Source organism: Lonchura striata, chromosome 5 (genome assembly GCF_050655825.1).
Source record: "Lonchura striata isolate lonStrDom1 chromosome 5, ASM5065582v1, whole genome shotgun sequence".
Lineage (NCBI taxonomy): Eukaryota > Metazoa > Chordata > Aves > Passeriformes > Estrildidae > Lonchura > Lonchura striata.
Genome location: NC_140707.1, coordinates 23853089 through 23870487, shown reverse-complemented (window position 1 = coordinate 23870487; position 17399 = coordinate 23853089). Strand labels below are relative to the sequence as shown.

The window sequence follows — 17399 nt, the reverse complement described above, 5'->3', positions numbered from 1 at the left end:
AGATGTTTTTCACTCTAAAGCACTTCGCAAAAGTTTCCTTTCACCTATTGTGCCATCCATTGTACAGCTTCAATTACTTGGGTACCATTGCCTAATTCTTCCTTCTTTCCTTTGATAATTTTCTCAGCTTTCTTGCCCTGGTTTGCTCGTTTCATCTTTATCCTGATATCAGTGCTGCTGACATTTAAGATATTGTAAAAATATTTCCATAACTTTTATTGAAGAGAATTTTATATTCTTGATGTAGATGTTTTCTATGTTTCCACAATAGCCCTGGACAAAATTTAACTATAAAGTATCAACAATTAGCAAAATGCAAAATTCAAATACCTGAAGCGTAGTTTACATGTGCAGGATAATTAAAAGTTGTTTCTTGAGAAACAAGTAAAATATGACATATAGTCCTTCATGTGTATTGCCCTAAATAAAACAATATATATGTTTATGTGCGTATATATTTTCTCATTTTACCATGTTCTCTGAAATACTGTGAGAAGCAAAACAAAACAACTGGAATTGTTAACAGTCACACTTCAGCTCAATATTAAACTCCTGTTTGCACTCCAAATCCCTCAGGGTTAATATGAGCTCATAAACCCAACCACTAACAGACACGAGCCAATTTAATGAGACCAGAAATGGGGTCACACCAACCAGCACATTTTTAAGATCATTATATTATTTGTCAAAAAGGGCAAATAACAAAGAAAAATATTTACAAAGTTGAGGCATTGTCCTTATAGCTTTTTTAAATTTGCTCACTACAGGCTACTGAACAACTGATTACAAGATCCTCCCAACCACCCTCAGGCAACAGTAAACCAGATTAAGAGAGACCAGGCAATTAAATAAGGAAGAAATTCCCAGGAAACATGAACTGAAGAGAAAAACACTGTATTTAACACCATATGGTACTAGTATTTGTCTTAAACAACTGAAAAGACAAGTCATAGTTAAATTATTGAAATATCTTTAATGAAGGAATCAATTTTTTAAAAATTAATTGTGGAAAAATACCACAGAAATATCAAGGTATAGGTACTTATTCATCAGTCTCTGTTATGGCCATGGTTGTAAAGAGAGTTTAATGAGCTCACCACTGTGAAAATGATGACAAAATGTAACATATGGAAGGAACAAGCTGGGTTTTGTGAAGAGAAACATATTCTTTACATTTACTGGAAGCAGTTTCTAGGTAATATTCAACATCCCCACTTGCTGCATTTCAGGAGGATGCTGCACCCACAGCAGGCATAACAAGGCACATGAACTTATAACATAGTGCTGTGTAAGAACCACTGAAATAGAAATATATGGAGACAGGCTAGTAAGGACTTCCTTGGTGTTTCCAGTTGAGCTGGAACACAAAGACAAGGGAAGGTAAAGTGGTTTTCCTGAGGCAAGAAGATTAATCAGCATTACAGCCAGGAGAGACTCAGGGGGCGTGATATCTAGTGCTAAATCAGTTTCAATAAACCATACTGCCCTTTTGAACACACACAGAACACCATCTTTTCTCAGAATAAGTCAAGAACTAATTCAGTGGGCCTGAATCCTTGAGTTTGAGGATCTCTTCATTAGTCTGCTTGTTGTTTTCAAGTTTCATGAAGAGTTGTATTTCTGTTAAGGAGGACGACTTGGTTTGTTCCCCTGTCTTAGCACAGTAAAGGGGAAGGTCCCTAGAATGCTTCAAAGCAGCCAGAATGTTGTACAGGAAAGATATATTGGATATACTAAGCAAAAATACAGGATTTCATCCTTGAGCTCTTTCCAGGGCTAACTAGGATAATTTCAGCTACATTACAAATGTGAAAATAACAGCAATATAGCCTAACTGCTAAAAGGAGAGAAAATAATGGAACTTTTGGTTCCATGGCATGCCATTTGATTTCAGTATAGTCTACCTATTATGATAATAATTTGCACTTTTTTACTCCCTTGGCATTAACAAATTTCTCTTTTACTTCACAGGTGGTGTCCTATATTCTTCCCTTCCAAAAAAAAACTATACAATTTTTTCCAATATTATGCCAGCAAGAATACTAAATTCGGATTACCTGACATATATATATAGCTACACAGAAAGTCAAAGTGCCTCAGTAAAACAAGTAATAATTTAATATAATAAAAGGAAAAGCAAAGACAGTCTTTACTATAATTTGCAAAGTTCACAAAGACTTGGAAAGTAAAGGAGTCAAAGATTAGACACTGCAGGTTCTGTGTTTTTCTTGTAAAATGCAGTGTTTACAGATAATACTACTTAACCTTGCAATCCTGAAGACTCTTACTTGCAAATTCTTCCCTGCATAACCAAATTATCAGAGCAGGACAGGATCAGACCACCATGGTAACTTGATATAGGTTTTTTTTTATGGGAGAGGTTCCTTTTGCATGTCCCTCCTCCACAGCAAATACAGTGGGTTCAGAAAGTGCACACTTGGTGTTCAGCATTATTTAACACCAGGAAGCTCACAAAGACAATGCAGAAGTCAACACTGTGGTTTCTAGAAGCTACCCATGGCTGAAATATTATGATGTAAAAGCATAACATGACTGCATAGCAACTCAACCAAAAGACAGGGTTATAATAGGATTTTAGTTTGGTTTTTTTTTTTTTTTTTTCCAAATGATGCATGGTAAATAAGCAAGACCTTCACTTAATATTGCCCCAAAATTAAACAGATTCAGGTTTTGACTTTTGTCCCCCCAACACTTTTTTTCTCTTTGCCTTTTTTTTTTTTTTTTGAGAAAGAGAATTTATAGGACACATCTGTGCCCTAAAAATGAATACTGTTAATGCTAAGTGAAATATAAAATATAAACCATTATCATAATAGAAAATGGAAAAATAAAATTCTGAGTAAAAGTACTAACATGACAGTAAGAATAAAATGACTTTACAAGTTTTAAAATTCCATGAGATTCTAATAGCACATTTAAAATATCCTAAACTTCTAAGAATCCCTCTACCTTCATAAAGCAAAAAAGTTTCAAATTGCAATAAAAATATTTGGTAGACTAAAGGAAATCAGGGTGTTTGTGTCAATGCATCATTCTCATTGTTAGATTAACAAACCAGAACAAAGGTTCCCATGCTCAAGGTAAAGTCTTTAATTTAACACAGAAATAACCAGCAAGTCTGTCTTCTGAAAACAGAGAACTCCAACAGGAGTGCTGGCAGAGGTTTAACCTGCTCAGCATCTGCTCTGAAATGTGCTACAGAAAAATAACTGTGATGAAGATTTGAATTCATGTAAACAAAGACCACAAACATCTGAATTGTTTGAAATTTTTTTGTTTCACTAACATCAGTGAAAGCAGAGAAACAGAAACCATGGAGTCAAAGCCATAAACCATAGAAGAACAAGATAGAGAATATAAAGTTGACAGGATTGCTATCTTGGTGCCACAATAAAAACTTCATGCAACGCTTGTGAAGATGCAGTCAGAACCTGTCATCCATGTCAGGCAAATAAGGTAACCTAACACTCTGGCACAGCCCTGTCACTGTGATTTCAAAGACATTAATTTATAGGTTCATTGAAATTAATTTCTGAAAAGAACACCAAAGCCCAAACACGAGATATTCACTGTGCAGACAGCAACTGCTTTTTCTCCAAGATACAAAAAGAGAAGAGGGTCCTCAATAAAATCCCACATTTCAAAAGTATGCATTCTCAAAATAAGAGGCAAAATTTCTTCCATAATATAGCTACACCAGTACTGCCTTGAGCTCTATACAGTCCTCATGTGCCACATGCTATGAAACGTTACTGACCCTTACAAGGGATTTGGAATAAATTCTTAATTATCTTTAAGGATGAATGATGGTCCTTGATCTTTTAAAAGTATTTTCCAACTTGCAGCAATCCACAAATATGAAATACCAAGTTAATGAAGGAAAGGTCTACTGAGGCCGGTCAGACAGATTGTTTAAATTCATCAATTTGTTCACATTTTAAAATCACCGTAACATGACAATTATTATAGTGGACAAACTCAAATCTCTCTCAGGTTAAAAGCTAAAATTCTCTTGTGACTTCTACAGTTCAACATGCAGTATTTTACAGCATAGCTCTGGGAAGTAGTATAACATATTTCTACAGAATATTATATAACTAAATATAAAGATTTAATGATAAAACTATCGGAAGGAAAAGGTTAGGAAATATCTGGAATTCTGGCAGACTTACAGACACCAAAAATGCCCAAAGTACAAGTGAAATGCAATTATTTTTTCTGCTTGCTAGCTAAACTGCTGACCTACACTTTAACATCCTGAATAGAGGAAAAGAAATATTTTACCCATGAATTCAAAGGAAAAAAAAAAAATCTGTTGAGTTCATATTCCTCATGAATGCCTCCAAATGATGGCAAATCAATAGTTGCTGCTTTACTAACATCACCCTTTGGACTTAGTCAGCTAGCATGTCTGAAAATCCTTCCCAGAAGAACCATACAGATTCACAAATCTGTTTTACAACCATCATCAAAACTCCATGCAAACAACTCAGCTTTTGGTTTGGTTACAGGTACAATATAAATCACTAAAGTAAAAAAATGCTTCATAGTAAGATGAACTCCATTTCTGAAGCTATAAAATTATTTGCTGAATTCTGGTGGGGTAAACTGAGTGAAAGGAAAGGAATACAAGGTCATTACATGAGCTATCATTAGTGCCTTGAGCTATGCAATAATTGATTTTATTTCTTGTCACTAGAAGGTAATTTTATTGCATTACCAGCAAAGCACCCTTCCTCCTCCTACCATAATCTGTTCCTACAGCCTGTTGCAAAAGGAAGTTTTTCAAAACACATTTTCAATTCCCCAGCAAGCGTTCAATTCTCAAATGGTTTTTAAAAACTCAAAGCAACAATTCATAGAGCCAAGTAAGAACACTGAACTTGGAACTCTGAAAATTTTCTGCTCTAGCTCCTATATTACAAATAACTTGCTTTTTTTTTTTCTTTCTAGAGTGTCTTCCAGTCTTTATCTGACAACTTTCAAGGAGCCACAACAACAAAGTTCTTGACGGAATCCAAATAAAACTGATCATAAGAAATGTAGGATTCTAATTAAAAGGGCAAGACCTATGCACAGCAAGTATCTTGTACAATACAAAACCCAGAAATACAATGTTGTTTTCTGCTTTTCATGGAGTTCTTGTTAGACAGAAAGTTCAGTTTGCAGACACAGGTGGAAAAAGCCAGAAATACAGAACAAACCCTTCGTTATCAGCAGCAAACACTGTAGGAAATTGAAACAGAAGGAATTCAGCACTCACAGAAGATGTCCCTGATCAGACAAAGTATCTAAAGTACTTTTATTTAAACACAATTTCATTATTAATTATATCTGGACCACAGTCTTATAACTGAAGACTAAAAGAAATGTTATTAAAAAAAAATGAGAGAAATCTTGTGAGAACAAGCACTCAGAGATGTAGCTACAAACTACAGAAGCCACACTGATTGGAAATAGAAAGTTAAGAAGAACTGAGGTGGTTTAAAATAAAAATAGACCAGGAGAAAAAAGAGAACAACCTTTGTTTGTGTTTATTCATGGAATTCACATCCCTAGAAATCCTTCACTTGGGGATTCATATCTAAGAAAATAGGAAGATAATGAAACAGCAAACATTTCAATGAGCTTCCATGCAACCAAACAACTCACTGCTCAGAATTCGGGGCCAGGAAACAAATGGCATCAAAACCTGCAGATTCCAATCACCTCAGAATACAAGGGGCATGACATCATTGGCAAGATCAAGGAAAAAATACAGATGCCATTTTAGTCAGAATTCACTTTCTATGATAGGATAACCAAATGTCACTGCCTTTGATTCAGAGCGCTGCATCATATATTGAGTACTGAGACATTTTAGACACTCAGCAGAGAGAGACCAATAGATGGATCCATTTTTTCCTAACAGCCCCATAAGAACACAATATTAAATATAATGAAGGGTTCTGCACATGCCTTAACCCTCAAAATATCTATGTGAACTCAAAATAGAAACAAAATGTGATGTGAATGATCCCTGAAATTATTCAGCTCCTGATAAGACAGAAATCCTCTTACTTTATTAAGGGGTCTTTTTTTTTCCCTTTTTTTTTTTTTTAAACAATATTCTCTTCTGGGACTATAGACCTAACTGTTTTTCATTTCATATGTCCATATGTTCCATAAAGTTCTCCAAATTTGTCATCTTGATTAGGCATAGAAACAAGAATCAATGCAGTTCCTGCAGTATAAAATAATGAATTTTTCTTGCTTCTGTTTCAAGTCGCATCTTTCAACAAATGTTATCTAAATGCCAATTAATACCAAACATAGACAATTATTTTTTCCTTCTATTTCCATAAAGGTTTCTGCATCATTTCAAGTAGTACTTCTATCCCTACTGGGCACACAGCAATGTACTGAACAGTGTTGTGGGAAAAAAAAAAAAAAACCATTGTGCCCAGTCCTTCATGGATGCTCCTGGAGTTCTGGAAATAGCTTTAGATTGCTACCTGAAAACCAGAGAGCTATTTTAATCAAATAATGGAATCACAGAATGGTTTGGGTTGAAAGGGTCTTGAAAGATGATCTGGTTCCATCCCACCTGCCATGGGCAGGGTCATCTTCCACCAGACCAGGTTGCTCAAAGCCCTATGCTGCTTCTTTTGATGTAGCCCAAGATACAGCTGGCTTTATAAGCTGCTGGTGCATGCATCTGACTCATATTCAGGATTAGGTTTTTCTTCAGTTTGTTTTGTTAATTTTATTCTGGTTTTATTTGGTTGATATTTTGGGGTTGGAAGGTTTTTATGAGGAAGAGGGAAAACTGGTAATGACAATTGTGGTTGGATTTTTTTAACCTAATTTTGATAAAAGATGATAATTTATTCTTTTTAAAAAAATTCAAATTGTACTGTATTATTCCAGTTGCAGCCCTGAACTGAACACATAATCCCAGAAGCCAGAACATCTTATTCCACTTTTGGTGTTCTCTCTTTAGTTGAACGACTTCTGATTCAGCACCGTCTTATGTTTAGTTTACCATGCAATATGGTAAGTATAAAAAAACCCATGTCTACAATGAAAAAGCCTGTGTAAACTGCAATTTTAACTCACAGAAAACAAGCAGGCCAATGAACATTCATTACACAGGACGAAGGGCAGGGGCATAAGTGAAAGGTAGGTTTTATTCTAGATGGAAAAGCCAATGTTAAAGCCCATCATCTATTATAAAGAGAAGAATATCTTGCATCTTGTAAAGATAAGGAAAGGGTACTGACATTTTCCTAAAGCTACACTATTTCAGAATGGGTTTATGTGCATCTCTAAGAAACACACACGCCTCACATGCTATAGTGAACTGGCCCTCATTGATGAAAACAGGTAATTTTTATGGTCCTGTAAGGTGCTTTACATGGGAACACAGCTTTTAGAGAGTAAGCAAATTATAAAAGTGATCTAGTTCCAATTGTTTTCTCTCCTAAGAGACAAAATCATCACTTAAGTTCCTAACTCATTGAAATAGAAAAAAAAAGTTTCTGTAACAATAATTTGTTTTTCCTCAGGATACTGCATAGCTTGAAATACTGTATCCATAGCAGTCTAGATATCAATTAGAGACAGAAGCCCTGACAGTGTGTTAGAAAACCATTAACACCGTGACTCAGTACTCCAGGGACTCCAGCACAAGTTGTGATTTCCCATAAAATCTAAGGAAAGTGTGTAAACAACAATTCATGAAGAACTGAGACTTGATTTAAGGCCCCAGTTTTAAATTCCTTATACAGCCAAAATAACTGCTGACTCCAGTGATCACTGTGGAAACACTTGGAATCTCTTTGCATATTTATGGTACACTTTTCCTATGGAGACTGATATTCTTGCTGAGGGACCTGCCTGCTTTTACTCATGAAAGATTATGACCTCAACATGAAGCAAGGCATGGTTGTGGTCCTACACAGGATTTACCTCAGCTGGATTTAAGATACTTTTCCCCTGTTCACATGACCTCAAGTTAATTCAAGCCCCTCTCACAAAGAGAGGGAACATGAACTGGAATACTCAGACAAACATAAATCCTATCTTTGGATACAGGAACAATAACAAATTAAGAATATTTGAATCTTGTTATTTTGAAAATTCACTTCATCCTTTTAAATGTCCTATAGGAGCCATATCACTCATTTCTCTAACCCAGAGAAATTACTTAATCTCATAAAAATTCCATTTCTTTGGGAAAGCTATTATGTTGGGGTTTTTTTCTAACAATCAAAAGGAGCATTTTGTACAGTTTCTGAACTTTATCTAGTCCATTCTGTGTTCTTACTGCTGAATTCTTAGCATAAAGACACCTTTTCTTATTTTCAGTTCCAACATTATCTGATCCTTCACCTTTCTTACCACTGACAACTTCAGTCTGCCTGTTTCTTACAGGGACTTTATCTGAAATAAACCTAATCTGTAGTAGGAAAAAAAAAAAAGATTATTTCTCAAAATGAAAAGAAACAAAAAAAAATAGCAGCTTTTTATTTTATTGTGGGTGAGGGAGAGTACTTATTTATTTATTTTTCAATTTCTCTATAGAGAATTGCCCCACTGAGTGCAGCTCTTTGTCAAAATATAAAACAAAGTCAACCATGCTAAACAAATTCTCATTTATAGCTTTCAGCAGTCTTCACAGAGTGCAGAGGGTTCCAGCCATTTCCATCATGACTAAGAAGCAGTCCAGTAAGCACAGTCTACTGCAAACATGATTATCCATTTAAAATGATGGCTGCAGAAACACTGCCATGATTTACCACACTCCAGGTATACAAATTTCCAAATGCCTTAAGAAATATATCTCAAATTTCCACATTCATTCTACAAATTCTATAGGAATACTACTGGGTTTAAAAATGAGCCTTTAAGTATCTTCAGAGCCTCAGAGGAAAGTGCAGCTGCTGCCTCAGAACCATTTAATCACTCAAATCTGGATGATAGAGTGTACCACTTACCGCTGAACTGGTAAGGAAAGGGAATCTAAGTGGTCCTCGCCCTTAAAAGCCATATTTATCCTGTTCTTATGTGCACTTCTCCATAGGCTGGAATCTAGAAAGAAAACAGTCATTTAGTAAACCTATGATAACTCAGGCATCTTCAGCCCAGGCTGGCATGGCCTTTTCCTGCTCTTCTGTGGAGAGAGCTCATTAAAACAAATAAAAAGTTGTCAGAATCCAGGGCTTCCCTCTGGCTGCCCTGGGACCCTGGCAGGGGGTCAGGAACCCCCCTGTACAGAGCCCCCAGAGACACTGTCTGTGATCTCTGGCCATGGAAAACAGTTTTCAATCTTACAGGATGAATTACAAGCTCTGAGTGTTTGATATAAGTAATAATAAAGTGTGGCACAGGTGCAAAAGTAAAATTTTAGGATTCTAGATAAGGGGTCCAAAGGGGACAAGATGGAGGAAATTGGGTGTATCTTGTCCTTTTTCTCCTTCTTCATGCCCTCCATGTTTCACTGTGGTGTTGGCATTTTTCTATTGGTTTAGGCTGGGGACACACTGTTCAATGTAGATGATAGATATTGGCACATTATTGTAAATCCAGCACAGGGAGTTTCTGGTATTTAATGTCTGTAACATCCCACTGAGGGCAGAGCCCCACACGCTGCCCTGCAGGACAGAGCTGGGCAGGGCAGCAGAACATGTTAGAGATAAACAGAATAAACAACCTTGAAAACAGCACAGACAAATTATGATTTCTTCTTTGGCAGCGGGGCAAAAAGACAGAGGCTTTCTACAATCTCGGAATCATCAATACCACAGATTGTGACAAAAAGTCTCCTTTTCCACCACTCCAGCAGTTAACCAAGGCCATTAAGTACATTTCACAGCAAAAACAAAGTAGGGTTTGCATATTTCTGAAGATCCTGCACTACTGCACAGTCAGAGCCATCTGGGTTGAGCATTTCTGAGTTAGTATTGAGGTACTATTTAGCCTCATTTATTTTATATTAACTTGAATGCTAGAGAAAATCTAATGAGTATTATAGTAATTCCTCATGTCATTGTGAGAAAGATTCCAAGTGAGGCCCCTTCCAGCCCTAGTTATTCTGCAACATGATTTCAGGATTGTTAAGTACTACATTTACAGAAAGGTCCTAAGTTACTGAAGTATTTGGCCCTCCCATGTGAGACAATTTCATTTTTTAGTACATTTTAAATGCTGTTGCCGTACAAGGCTGCACACATTTTTCTCCTCCATGATTTCCTTTTATACCTACTGACCAAGAAATGGAGCCAAGTTTTAGTGCACTAGTAAAAAAAAAAAAAAAAAAAAAAAAAAAAAAAAAGCAAGAAAGGAGAGGAAGGACTCCTCATTTTCACAAAAGGAAGAGTTCTGCTCCTTTCCCTCTTCCTTTAATTAGCCTCTCTTACATTAGAGCACTACCTACTATAGGTCAAAGCATATCCACAACAAAAATCATAGAGGATTTATTCTACCAAAAAAGGTGAAATCATTTTCACTCACACACATGGCTAGAAGAAAACTAAGGCAAAATGTTTGAAGGAAGATTTATCCATGACTCAGGAAGAAGAAGGGGAAAATGGATTCATTTGGGCAAGGAGACAGGAACAGTGGGAAAATTACGCTTTCTTAGATGCGAAAAAAAAAAAAAACAAAACTGGAATCAATGAATCTCACTACTAGAGGAAATACTTTACACAGGAAATTACTGTTGTTTGTGTCACCAGCTGAAGCAGAGTGTTTTTGATGTAGCTGCTTGTGAAAATCTGCTATTTGGTTATTGGCTGCACTGTGGGAGCTGAGTCAGCCAGCATTCAAGATCTTTGCCACCCCAAATTGCTCTTAATTGCCACAGAGTGGTCCTCACTCCCTTTCCTAGCAAACTGATCTCATTACTAATGCATGTCCTTGTTTTTTCCCCAAGAACTCCCAAACACGTCCTGAGCACATAAAAGTATTATAACCAACATAATGGGTTCACATGCTCTGTCTGTCCACTGTTAGCAGCAGATTGCTCTGGTGATAGTGTCATCCTGTGTTTCTGTGTTCCTAGGTTTTCCTGGAAATAACAAACTTAATTTAATTTAATATTAATTTAATTAATTTAAAATTAATTTATTTTAATTTAATTTATTAAATAAATAAATTATTTAATTTAATAATTAAATAATTATTTATTATTTAATCCTTCTTTAGATGCATGATGTAAGACTGAAATAGAAGAGAAGAATCTATTTTAAAAAAGCCAAAACCAACACCAACAAAACCACATTAAAAATAGTTTAATTGATACTGAAATCTCTGGTTTAAAAAGATTACAGATATTTCATAGGTTTTGACTGGAGGTTCACACACCCAAGTATGAAAATATTAGTATGTATTCTCCTGTGACACTCTAAGATTTGAAAAATGAACTTATTTTGAGGGGCAGGAGGAGGGGGATTTTAAAGCATTTAGTGCATGATATACAGATTTCACTAGCAAATTGAATAAATGAGCTATCTTCATTTCCACTAGTAGAATATTTTATCTTTTTGAAAGATATTTAAGATTACAAGATACAGACTATTGTACAATCACATTTACTGGAAACAGCCAAATATCGCAATAATCACCGTCTTCATTTAGAGGAGATATCCTTAAAGCTGAACACATCCACATAAAACCTTAATCTCCAAAATTAATTTCCCCCCCTAAATCTTGTCATTTAAAGGATAAAAAAAACCCCAATATTTTAGCCTGTGGAATTACAGATTTCATGGACACTAAACATATCTTTCTGCTCAGCGTTAGACATGGATTTGCCTTCTCATGTTACCAACACTAAATCAAATCTAAAGCTTCAGCTTCCTCTGGCAAGCTACATCTACTTCACCATTAGCTCAGCCTACTACCAATTTCTGCACATACAAATCAAAGCACCTGCTTGTATGCCAATTCTTGCAATCAGTGACATAATGTACACAGACATAAATTAGATTATTGCATATCCTTGTTCCCCATAAATTAGAAACCTGACAAAAATACAAGTTTTTATATGCTGTCTTCCCACAAAGCACACTTTTATATTATGTCTGAGAGCCTTTAAAAACATTATCAACTCCTACTTAGAGGTTGCTTATGCTCCAGGAACAATAACAAAATGCCACAAGAATATCTTAACCAAACTGTCTGGCTCAAGACTATGATTAGATATTAGCTCAGATCTTTAATCCCAAATTAATGTCGGCAAGATGAGGAAATCCTCTCCCCTAGCACTTTGCCAGAGGATCCACTGTACCCCCAGGACCACAACAGAGGTTGGAACACCAGTGATTTGTGAAATGGCTTCTGGTGCTGCTTGGAGTGCCTCCTCCACCTGCTGGCAATTAGAGCTCCATGGCAGACACTGCTCAGTTTCCAGTGCTCTCATTCTCCTTTCCAGGTAAGACCAAGACAAATGTACTTCCTAGCAAAGGCTAGAGAGAGCTGATGAGTCCTTCTCTTTGGTTAATTCTGCTTTTTATTCAAGTCCACAACACAATCAGCTCTAGCCAGTGCTCCTAAAAACAAAGTCCTCTGCTCCAGCTGACTGTGGAGATATTACACATGCACTCACTTCTGTTAAGTATATATATAAAATAATAGATAACATCAGTAGCCTTCTGTAGGAGAGGCTAATTTTCTTTTTCCACTGAAAATATTTCTTTCCATGACCAATGATTAGGCCCACAGCTCATTGGAGTTGCTGTCCAGGTAAATTTGTACAAAAAAAAAAAAAAAAAAAAAAAAAAAAAAAATCAAAATAAGCCAAAAAACCCACTGCTTGTAGTTTGCAATATTGGTCATTTTGGTAGAAGCCTTAGTGACACACTGAAATGATAAAGTTGTATTCCTGGACTATTATGAAGCCTTTTATTTAACATTTTATACAGGGCTTTACATCTGCACACAGCCTTGTATCACAATGTAAATGCTGACTTACAATTTGACTCCTCTGGTAGGTAGCAGCACATACATGTGGAATTACATATATTCAAGGCAGCAGGCTCTGGTGTCCTGCATTTTATTCTTTGTGATTTCAACACTGAATTAGGTTTTGAGATGTTATTTCCTCAAGGAATATATGTAGATAAGCACAGCACAAACTACATTTCAATCCCATCCAATACAATCAGCCAAAAGCTTTTTTCAGAGAACAGTTCAGGAGAGAATAAAGCATCACATCTGAAAAAACTCGAAAGCGTTGCTCTCAGAAATCAGCAAAGTGCCAGCAAAGGGCATGACTTTAATGGCCAAAATCCCCAAAACCACATAAGCAGGAAGAGGGATCTTGCTCACAGACAGGCACCAGGCACTGCCAGCAACTGACAGAGAACTAAAAACATCTCAGAAACCTGTCAAACAGCCCACCTGTAAAATAGAGGAGGAGAAGTCTCATCCCAACTCAGACCAGGCTTGGCAGCACAGGGGAAACCTGTGCAGCATCTCCTTAGCAGAGTGGTGCAGCTGGAAGCTGTTATCCCACTGCTCCAGGACAAACCCCTCCTGCCTTTCAAGAACTCCATGCTGGGAGCCTCCTGTTGCTCCTGCCTGTTTAGCAATGGAGAGCAGCTTCTACAGAGCCACAGTGCTTTTTAGCACCATGCAAAACATGTTATTTCTGCTAGGAAAGCAAATTGCAACTTGTAGAATCTCACAGTTTAAATTTCTTCTCCATCATTCAATATGTTACCTTATATTTAACTAGATATTAGGAGGGTTTTAGTATAAGGATTCTTTTAGGAACAGCATCCACTATCCAAAAGTTTCAAGGTAACAGCATGTTTTCCAGGTGAATTCAGTCTTATTCATTTTCTTCTACTACAGATGACCCTAAAGTTCTCTATCACAAAATGATGTCCTTTATAATTAAGCTCTGAAACTTCAGACAATTAAATTCACATTTTTGAGCTCATTCATGTCACACATGTTCACCCTTGCAAATGCTCAAATAAAAGGGCAAATCTGTGAACTTCCACCATGCCCTTTCTAACCCCTAACATCATAATTTCAACACTAAAAATATCTTAAAATAAGGTCAATCAAGAGCATAATTTCTCTTTTTCTGAAAGAGACAGAAATCCACACATCTAGCCTCTGACTATTAATAATCACCTGAATTAAAAGAGCATGCTACCTATGAGCAATATGGTTAACCTAAGAAAAAGAAGTTATTAGCTAAAAGTCATTTCAGACCAGATATCCCTTGATTAATATGAACGGTTCCTGTCTGTACTAAAGTACAATCTCTTCTCTGCCAAACAGTGCTTGCCCTTATTTTACAATTCTGGGAGTCTGGGAATCATTAGTTATTATTCTTCTATACACAGAATAACTGTTAATGGAATGCCACAAATCAAATTAAGAGCAAAATTCTGACAGCATTTATATGAGGGGTCAGAAAGTAAATACATACATTCTGTCCTTCAGCAACACATCCAGCCCATCAGAAGTTTTTCCACACTAACCATTTAAGGACTCAAGATCCTGTATCATTCTGCATTATGAAACTTACATAGGCAAGAATTAATTACAATTGTAAGAGCCAACTCAAAATTAAGCTGGGTGTCACAAATCTAAGAAACCATAAAACCAGGAGCAAAAATAATGAAGAGCCCTTCAAGTGGTGCATTAAAATGGGTTGCACTAGCATGGGATCATATACAAAGACCTATGAACCACACTCCGAGAATGCAAAATTAAAACTAGGAGGGAGTGGTGGGAAAAGGCACTACCTATGGCATTCATTCATGGCAGTGGCTCTTGCAGAACCAATAATCAGAGAGGAAGCTCTGCTGAATAGTTTATGCCTTACACTTCAAGAACAATCTGAAGCATACATTAATTTTCAGTCACAGAGGGGTTTTATTCTTATGGCATATTTTTTCCCCTCTTTTCTCTCTGCTTTCTGTATTCTAAAATATTCCCTCTAATAGATCATAAAAGAGTTTGTTCTGGAAGGTACCTTAAATATCACCTAGTTCCAACCCCTCTCCAGGTTTCTGTAGGGTTACCTTCCACTAGATCAGGTTGTCCACAACCTCATCCAACCTGTCCAACACATATAAAAATATATATACATATTTATTATCATATGTTTATTTAAATATTTTCTTAATATTTCACTTCTATATTCATAACTGTAAAAATATGTATTATATGTTCATTTATAATTTTCTATTACATTAAATATTTTTGAAGTATAAATTATAATACATATGGAGGTTTGGCATGTGTGTGTATATATACACATATATCTGATGTAGTTATTCGTGTAAGCTCAAGTTTGTGCTATTTTTTTCTTCTGAATATTTCTGAATATTTTAGTCTTGTTTTGCACATCTATACCTTGGAAATATCCAGGGCAGTGGAGAGGGAGAAACAAATAAAGATCTACCTCAGTCAAATAGGCCATCCTGAAAACTACAGACAAGGAATATTATTGTGTAGACCCTTGAGGGTGGAAGAAAAAAACAAATCTGAAGTCAGTACCATTTCTCCACATACAGAGGAATTCCTTAATTCACTTCCTGGTTTTTGGGGTTTTTTTTTAATCTCCTTGAACATTAAAAAAAAAAAGATGTTTATGATCTCCACAAGGCAAAATCCTGCTTTGAAAGCAAGATGTATGGGACTGCTCCTTCCATTTCTTTTAGATAGTGGAGCATATGAAACACACTAAGTAGAACATATTTATCCAGGTAATTCAGCATTCTCCAAGATTAAAAAGAGAGGAGATCAATCATCACACATAGCACAGTAAGTCCTCTTGCCAAGACATGAGTTTTCTTACAATGCATCTTTAACAAATTTTCCCATTAAAATACAAAATATCAAGAAAAGTGGAGCTTCCATCATCATTGATTACATTATGAAAATATTTAAAATAAGGAGCTAAAGAAGGGCATAACAGATTTGATGAATTTTCACCCACACCCCACCAAAATTATTTTAGGCAACAGGCCACTGGAACAGCCACATGGCATCTTTCGGGTTTTTTAAATCTTATCAAAATCTCTAAAATCTCACCTTATGCAAGGGGCACACCAATTTCTATAGCTGGCAGTATTATGGAAACAAACTGATTAGTGGTCATATTTCTAGCAATTAGCATTTTAGAGGAGTTTCACTGGAAAATAATTTAATTTTAAAGTTCAGGAGCCAAATAAGTAAGAAGTGTCAAAGTTGGGGCACTCCAGAGCTATATTTTACCTTTCATGTGGTGCAGAATAAATAACATATAAAAACATTTACTGGTCCTCAGGGCAGCATTAATGCCAGCTGCTACCATGTAATTCTGGGGGGTCCAGTAGACCAGGCTGCTCAGAGCCCCATCCAGCCTGGCCTTGAACACTTCCAGGGATGAGCAATCCACAACTCTGGGCAACATCTCCTGGTGCCTTACCGCCCTTACAGTAAAGAATTTTATCCCAATATTTAATCTAAAACTTGTCCTCAGTTTAAAGTCCTCATCCTAGTACTATGTGCCTTTGTAGAAAGTCCCCCTCCAGCTCTTTTAGGCTCCCTTCCAGTATTGGAAGGCTGCTCCAAGTTCTCCCCAGAGCCTTCTCTCCTCCAGGCTGAAAAATTCCAATTCTTTCAGCCTCCTGACAGGAGAGGTGTTCCATTCCTGTAAAAGTCTTTTGGTCCTCCTCTGGATTCACTCCAGCAGGTATCCTTCCTGGGCTGGTATTAGAGATCAGAGGTTTGTGCTGACAATAAATGACCTCAAGGGAAATTGCCCTGCTATGATCTCATTTACCCTGACACCACAGCCAGGATTTCATCTGGTCTCCATGTAGAGAGATCAGAAATAAAAAGGCTGTTCTTTCAACCAGCCACTGTGCAGGGCTTAAGGGAAAATAGAAGATTTTTGCACCTTAGAGTGTACAAACGTAGAGGTCTAGACTGTGCTGCCCAGAGGAAATGCCTATAGAATATCAGTTTTCTGTTATTAGATAACATGACTCTCCCAAGTGTAATGAAATTGGAACTAAGAGTCATTATGCCCCTACAAACATGCAAAAATTCCAAAAGGATCTTAACATGAAAAGAAATTTTAAAAAGTCCTTCCCCTATTGAGGCATAAAATAAAAAATAACTGACTAACCCAAAGTTAAATATAATGCAAGTAAAAATTGAAACAAAATATTTCAGAGTTTAATACTGTAAAAAAGTACATAGAGAAGATAACACAGTATTTAATCACTTCAAAGGGAAAAGAACAGAGACCTACACAAATAACTCGCTGCAAGGAAACAAGACAATATTTGCACATCTCTGTGTACAAACCATTACCTGTAATGAAAGGATTTTATCTTAATAGCCATTTCTGTTAGTCAGACAGGAAGTCTAAAAGACATCTT

General features: G+C 36.4%; 1 protein-coding gene across 8 annotated transcripts in view; it reads right to left on the bottom strand.

The window, feature by feature from the left end:
- INSC (INSC spindle orientation adaptor protein) overlaps positions 1-17399 on the bottom strand; it is a 139943-nt gene that overhangs the window by 88945 nt on the left and 33599 nt on the right. For 4 of the 8 annotated variants that reach the window (XM_085580131.1, XM_085580132.1, XM_085580130.1 and 1 more), the window contains exon 2: positions 9000-9093. The exons of 1 other annotated variant lie outside the window; for it this stretch is intronic. In XM_085580131.1, the coding sequence (XP_085436257.1) occupies positions 9000-9052 (53 nt within the window). In that variant the 5' untranslated portion in view covers positions 9053-9093. Of the gene's footprint in view, positions 1-8999; positions 10297-17399 lie in introns of those variants that run through there. 3 more of the 8 variants (XM_085580133.1, XM_085580134.1, XM_077783777.2) reach the window with 3 other exon arrangements.